Raw genomic sequence first — 7,168 nt, forward strand, 5'->3', positions numbered from 1 at the left:
ATGTTCTTTACTCATAAAACGAGTCATTGAAAAGTTAGTACACCAGGAGTTTATTTAAATAATACTTGCCTGATGGATGCTACTATCTGCTACTATACTGCTGCGTCGACGTTACTTCCGTGATTTGGGGAAAGCCCATAAAAGTCCTGGCAGGAAGTTTTTTCCGAAGTGTTTACAACTTAGTGTTAACTAATAATTGTTGCAAACTGGTTCTACAAACAAAATATTAGTGCATTCCTGGATCTACATGCTTCCTGCCAGGACTTTTACGGGCTTTTCCCATCGCTCTCCGAACCATCGCTTTAACAGTACACATGTAATACTCATTTTGTCCACTGGTGGTTGTTTTGGCGCTGTTTCGCATTTGCCATCGAAAACGGAATGAAATGTATAGTAGGGCCTACCTGCAAACAATGTAAGAGGCCTATGCTGACTGCATCAGTGCTAAAAGTATTCTAAAAGTTTATCAATTAATTGTTAACTAACTAACTTCTATTCAAGTCATATTTCTGGGACTTTCTGGGATAATTATTTCTATTTTTTATTCACTCGTTCAAATGTTCATACAGAGTTCACAAAGTTCTCATCAGGTGAGTGAAAGTTAGAATGGTGGTCATTTCAGATGTTTTTGCCAGCACTTCATAAACCTCTCATAGTTTGAGAACTAAATTATTTGTAGGATATTGCTTGTCCACAACTTGAGCTGTGTGCAAAGACACAGAGTTCAGAGTCCACACATTTTTATAAAATATACTTTTGGGACTCCCTGCTAATGCTTTTGGGAATGCTAAAGTATTAGTATTATTTCATTTGAGCTACATTTTACACTGATATGGCATGATGGCAATATAAACACAGCTAACAATGGTATTGTTTATGGTTACTCTTATACTCCGAGTCTTTGGCCCTCTCTTAGAGCCAGGCATAGTGAGCTGGCCCTCTCTTAGAGCCAGGCATAGTGAGCTGGCCCTCGGAAGAAAAAGTTTGGGGACCACTGGTCTAGATGTTAACAACCTAAGGAGGGGCCTGGCGCGTTGTCTAAAAATCGCTATCATACACCACCTAAACCTGGTCAGAAGTCAATGGCGAGTTGTTCATATGCTATTTTAAGAGCGCATGTCAACAGTCATATTGGCAGGTGCACGCACCATCCTTCTAACATTCATGAACGCACACCAGCGCACGTCCATGCAAAGCATTAAAAATTGCCCGATTACAATGGGAAACATAATTAGAATAAAGATATTACGAAATACTGTACATCTCATGATGAGTAGTTATTCACCATCATTTGCAAATTGGTAATGACGGTTAAAAGTGATTAGGGGAGAGGCGAGAGACACGTATGGAGCACAGCTGAAGACGCACTGTCACGAGATATAAGCAACTCCTCTGCAGGATAAATGTTGTTTTATTCAGTCATTTGAGCAACATTAGGGTAAGTGTTGCTTTTTCCAGCCTATGTTTTCGGTGGTAACCCATTGTCAGTCAATAGTGAAAGTAACTGCATATAACTGTCTTGTCGTTGACTGACTCCTTGGTGAAGTTAGTTTCACTTTGCCAATGAGTTCAAATAATAGACGAGTGCAAATGCGTGAAGGCTATGCTAGGTTTTAGTAAAGCATGGTTTAAGAATGACTATTCCATATGGTCTCGCAAGCAGCCTCCTTCAAATGCGCCGTTGAATGCCAAAATACCGATGCATTTATTTGACATATTGCGCGTTGCGCCGTTAAAGGGAATGACAGATGTCTCTTTGATGATGTCACTTTGCCCTGAAGAAGACCATGCTCGGTCGAAACATGTTGGCTCAATATTTTAAAATGACCTAAGCCAGATGCAATAAAGGCTTTTTAAAGAATTCCTTCTCCTCTTTTACATTTGAGTGCCTGGGACCTGCTATTACTTCCTTGAATGACAGATGTCATTCTCATTGGTTTAAAATGATGTTACGCCCCAAACACACCCATATGACTGATTAAAAGACCTAGGAACACCTTGTTACGCCATGCGCTCCACTTTTGATAACGAAACCCCTCCCAATGTGAACTGGACATCCTACTAAATTTGAATAGTCAATTGACGAGTGACGATGCACTTTAGAATGTCATGATCGGGCCCCTTATGTTTTAACAATTAAGTGTGTGTGTGTGTGTGTGTGTGTGTGTGTGTTTCAGTGCCAAGAATCAGGATCTTGAGGAGCAGCAGCCCAGTGTTGAAGCGGAACTCCGAAGGCTGATGATGAAACCTGGTACACACACACACAGACACACTGGATAACAAAACGATTTGGGCCATCCCCTCTTTCCTAATTAGTTTTTAGTGTTTGTGTGTTTGCCTTGTCTGTCTGTCCAGTGTTTCCCATACATTGACTGTTACGGCCTCAAAGAAGCCTCAACAAAGGAGAGGGAGATGAGACGTGCGTAGCGATCGATTGACCATTTATTTAGACGGTAGAAAGGCAAAAATGTGACCAACAGGAGAGAGTCAGTCAGAGGTGTCGGGGTGTAAAACGTGACCAACAGGAGAGAGTCAGTAGTCAGAGGTGTCGGGGTGTAAAACGTGACCAACAGGAGAGAGTCAGTAGTCAGAGGTGTCGGGGTGTAAAACGTGACCAACAGGAGAGAGTCAGTAGTCAGAGGTGTCGGGGTGTAAAACGTGACCAACAGGAGAGAGTCAGTAGTCAGAGGTGTCGGGGTGTTTGTGGTGATGAGAACACCTGCACGCCGCTGTGTTAGCGCTAAGGAGCCGGCCACGCCCACCTGCACGCCTGAAAGGGGGAGACAACTAAAATACAAACAGCAGGCTTACCAGGCCGTCACATTGACTTGTTTGTGGCGGCCCACCACACAATGATTTTCTATGTTGTACTATTTAAATGGGGTGAAATCCTTTCATTGTAGAGCTATGTGCACCTTCGCTCAGTCTCTCTCTCTCTCTCTCTACTAGACTACTGACTAAATTGTGATTAAATCCGGTTAGCATAATAACACACTGCACACATTTGTTCAAAATTGTTGCATTCCACCACAAATAGAATTCAATTCTGTGGGAAATAGTGTTAATTTTGTCACCTATTTTTAATTTAGTCTTAGTCTTGTGACGAAATGTCCTTTTTAGTCTTTGTCATATTTAGTCATTTAAATATCATTTTTGTTAATCAAGTTTTAGTCGACTAAAAGTCTCGTCGTTTTAGTCTAGTTTTAGTCAAAAGAAAACTAAAAGTATCTTAGTCTTAGTCAGTTTTAGTCAACACATTTTAGTCTTTTTTTTATAACAAATGATTTCTGATTACCATTTGAGTCAAATAGTGTTTCACACATCTCAATTTTCCAACAATATTGTGTGTCCACAGGGCTACTCGTCTGTTATAATTACTCATTCTGATTTTTGGTCAGTCAGTATGTTTACATGCACAGGTAAGTCGAGCTACAGTTATAGCTCTGCTGGGATTTGACCATAGACAGTAAAAGATTTGACTGGACCACTGTCATATTCGTAGACCAGTGTTTCTCAAAGTGTGGTCCGGGGATCACTGGTGGTCCGCAAGCTATCCCAAGTGGTCCGCGAGCAGACGTGGTAAAATATAATATAGATGAGTTGTTTGCAATATTGAACCAACTTGTATGCAAAAACAGTTCTGCAACACTGTCTATGTAAGATATGCCAGTTTAAATCATACAGTATGAATCCACACAATAAGCAAAGTGCAAAAACAATAAGCAAGGTGGTTCAGTGAGTAAGCCTATTGTGTAGACTAATTATAGGCTACTGTTGAAGTAGGTCTAATCTTTTTTTTTTTTTTAGCTAGGGTTAGTTAAGTGGTCCTGAAACTGAAAAAGTTTGAGAAACACTGTCGTAGGCCAAAGTATTAATGTTTTACTCCGCCTCGCTAGATGGCGATATGCGCCGAAACACAACACATTCCCCAAACAGACTCCTCATCCTAGCCATAGCTAACTTGCTAGCGAACTTTCCATATTAGCTTACTTGCTAGCAAACTTTGCATCATCAGTCTAACTAGTTAAATAGTTGACATTATATGATGAACATTTTCGTATGGACATTCTGGGGGATGTTAATTTGTATGAGAGAAGCTTCAACTTCTAGGTATGTAGCATTGTGGCATAAAGCTTAGGTAGTTATCGTGCTAACTCTGGCAGAAATCTCCAGTGTTCTTGTTCCATGTAGTTTCGTGTTGCAGCCACAGGGTTGCAGCAACAGCACGTAGACTAGCCTACAGGAAAGCTGTTGCGTATGAACTCATTCGGAATATTTTGAAAACGTAACAGCTAGATATTCTGTCTTCTCATTTTGTAGACGAACATGAAGGGAGATTTTATCTTAGTTTTTATTTCATGCAAAACATTTTAGTCTCGTCTTTTTTCGTCAACAATAATGCATCTTAAGATGGTCTTAGTCAGTGTTTCACGACATTACTGCCGTCTCGTCATCGTCTCGTCTTAGTCATGAAAAAAAAGGTCGTTGACAAACATATTTCCTCTCGTCTCGTCTGACGAAATTAACACTAGTGGGAAACACTGCTCTCTGCCTCCCTGATTGTTTGAGAACCTGTCTGTCTGTGTCCATATGTCAGTGAAACTGTCTGTCTGTGTTTATATAATCTGTGTTTATATGTCAGTGAACCTTTCTATCTATGTTTATATGTCAGTGAACCTTTCTATCTGTGTTCATATGTCAGTGTACCTGTCTGTCTGTGTCCATATGTCAGTGAACCTGTCTATCTGTGTCCATATGTCAGTGAACCTGTCTATCTGTGTCCATATGTCAGTGAACCTGTCTATCTGTGTTTATATGTCAGTGTACCTGTTTATTGGTCGACCTAACTATCTGTCCGGTGTGTCTTATTGGTCGACCTAACTGTCTGTCCGGCGCGTCTTTCTAGAGCACTTGAAGACATCGTTTGACCGTAAGCGCGAGGAGGACCTGATGGCCAAGCTAGTGGAAATAGTTAATGACCGGAACGCCATAGTGGACGGACTGGACGAAGATCGACTCAGGTGTGTGTGTGTGTGTGTGTGTGAGTGAGAGAGAGATCCTTTGGGTGTTTTTCTCATCGGTGGATAGTCAGGTGATTGTAATAGTTTGTCGATGTAAGATTGCTGTCTCTTCTCTCACCTTGTGGTTGTTTTTCTCATCATTTCTTCAGAGAGGAGGAGGAAGATGAGCAACTCAATAAGATGATGGAGAGTCTTGGTGAGTCACAGCTCAGATGCTTCAACATGTACAATAACCAATCAAGCAGGCATCCAGACATTGTGGATTTACTAAACACACACACACACACACACACACACTATATGTGCCTGCATGGGTTTTTGGAGTTGTTTTACAAGGGGTTACGACCCAAAAAAGGCCCAAACATAAATGATCACATTCATCTAATCTTTCCCAACAATCCGCTAGCTGCCCACCCCATAAGCAGGCTGTCAAAAAAACGCGTCTCTGTAGGCAGCCTAGACTCTGAGATCTGCACACAAAATAAAGTATTCTAACCAATAACCGACGAGATGCGCGTTTAGGAGAGTTTCAATTGCACGGGAGGGAGGGGGAGGGTGGTGCGAGCTAGCTCTCTGTTTAGTTTGAATGTCAACAGAAGTGACGTTACCCCGCCATCGCTGATACAGCCTTTAAGTGTAAATTTACATTTGATTTTTGGGAGACCTGAAGTTATTTAATCTAGCTTCTTCCATCGCCTCTGACAGTCTCTCGAACTCTCTACGGTTCTGGTAGGGGGTACAAAACCACCACTTTTTTTAAAGAAATCTCTTTCTTTCTCTCTCTCTCTCTCTCTCTCTCTCTCTCTCTCTCTCTCTCTCTCTCTCTCTCTCTCTCTCTCTCTCTCTCAGATTTCAAGAAAGAGAAGGACAAGAAGAAGTCTCCCAAGTCTAAGTGGTTTAGTTTCAAGTCCAAAAAGGACAATGTTGTGTCTTGAACTCCATTATTTTTCTATGTCTGTGTGTGTTGCTCTGTTGTCGTTGTTGTTGGTTTATTTGATGTTGCTTTCTGTACGCTGCTGTACAGTCATGCAGACTGGACAAATGTAGATTTGTAGTCCTCTGATCGGGCCCAGTATCTGCGTTAACACTCAGAGGCCATTACTCTAAGGAGAAATTTTACCCACATTTTAATGGGATTTACACTAAAGCAATATTTGCTATTTGCTCTTAAGTTTTAAGTATATTTTTACTATTTGAAGCTAGAGGACTCGAGCAGTGCACTACATCTGAGGCGGCACCAGAGGGCACTGTTTGAATGATTCTGTTGCAGGCACTTCAGAATCAGAACACACACACACACACTCTAGTTTGCCTGTGATCAGTAAGTGACAGGGTCAGAGTATTTCAGACTTTCAGGGACAAGTGTCAAGTTTATTACAGTCAATAGCTGAACAAGTGGATGCAGTGAGTACAATCAGTCTTTATTTTTCAGGGTGATTTTGTGTAACTTTTGCATTATGATATCATAGAATGCTGGATCATAATGAATTTATTCTAGAACTCATTGTAGCATTGATGACATTGTGGTTTTACAGTAACAGGGCTGCCCTGTAATATGACAGTGACCTAATAATGCATTTTGTCAACTTTTTAATAACTTTGTTTTAATTGAGATTTTTACAGATGTTGTTTTATTGGGCAAGTTGATCATATTTTTTTATCCTCTGTATCACCACCAGCACGACAATGATACCATGACTTGTAAATAGAAATGCATTCCTCTCGGGTCCTTTCCCAGGGATATTGGTCAATTTGCTCCATACAGTAAAAGAACTGCAGAAAACATCAGTGTGTTGTGTGTGTGTGTGTGTGTGTGTGTGTGTGTGTGTGTTCAGTACACTACTTATATTAGGCTATGCACCATTTCTTCTTATCAATAGCTCCTCATCAAACTGTGGCCTAAATAGCGTGGACATTGGAAACTGTGAGATGCCTTCAAATCCATTCAGAAATGAACAGGTCCTTGCAGATCCCCATTTTCTTACAGTGAAAGGCACTCAATTAGATTCACCACTGTTACGAAGAAGGGAGGCTCTTCATGTCTAGGGTCGGTTAATAAAACTAAAAGCCTCTTGCAATTCCCAACAGCAAAGACAATACAGTAAACAGAGCTCCACAACAGCTAAACCTATCCACTAGCTCTACAT

General features: G+C 41.0%; 1 protein-coding gene across 1 annotated transcript in view; it reads left to right on the plus strand.

The window, feature by feature from the left end:
• Nucleotides 1-6,806, plus strand: part of LOC143122152 (MICAL-like protein 2) — a 25,686-nt gene extending 18,880 nt beyond the window's left edge. Inside the window, exons 13-16 of the mRNA XM_076282979.1 lie at nucleotides 2,178-2,251; nucleotides 4,907-5,021; nucleotides 5,171-5,217; nucleotides 5,871-6,806. Of these exons, the coding sequence (XP_076139094.1) occupies nucleotides 2,178-2,251; nucleotides 4,907-5,021; nucleotides 5,171-5,217; nucleotides 5,871-5,956 (322 nt within the window). The 3' untranslated portion in view covers nucleotides 5,957-6,806. The remainder of the gene's footprint in view (nucleotides 1-2,177; nucleotides 2,252-4,906; nucleotides 5,022-5,170; nucleotides 5,218-5,870) is intronic.
• The last annotated feature ends 362 nt before the right edge of the window (nucleotides 6,807-7,168 follow it).

Source organism: Alosa pseudoharengus, unplaced genomic scaffold (genome assembly GCF_046254945.1).
Source record: "Alosa pseudoharengus isolate Yale_2024_CS ecotype anadromous, Long Island Sound unplaced genomic scaffold, YU_APseudo_1.1 YU_APseudo_1.1_scf_13, whole genome shotgun sequence".
Classification (NCBI taxonomy): domain Eukaryota; kingdom Metazoa; phylum Chordata; class Actinopteri; order Clupeiformes; family Clupeidae; genus Alosa; species Alosa pseudoharengus.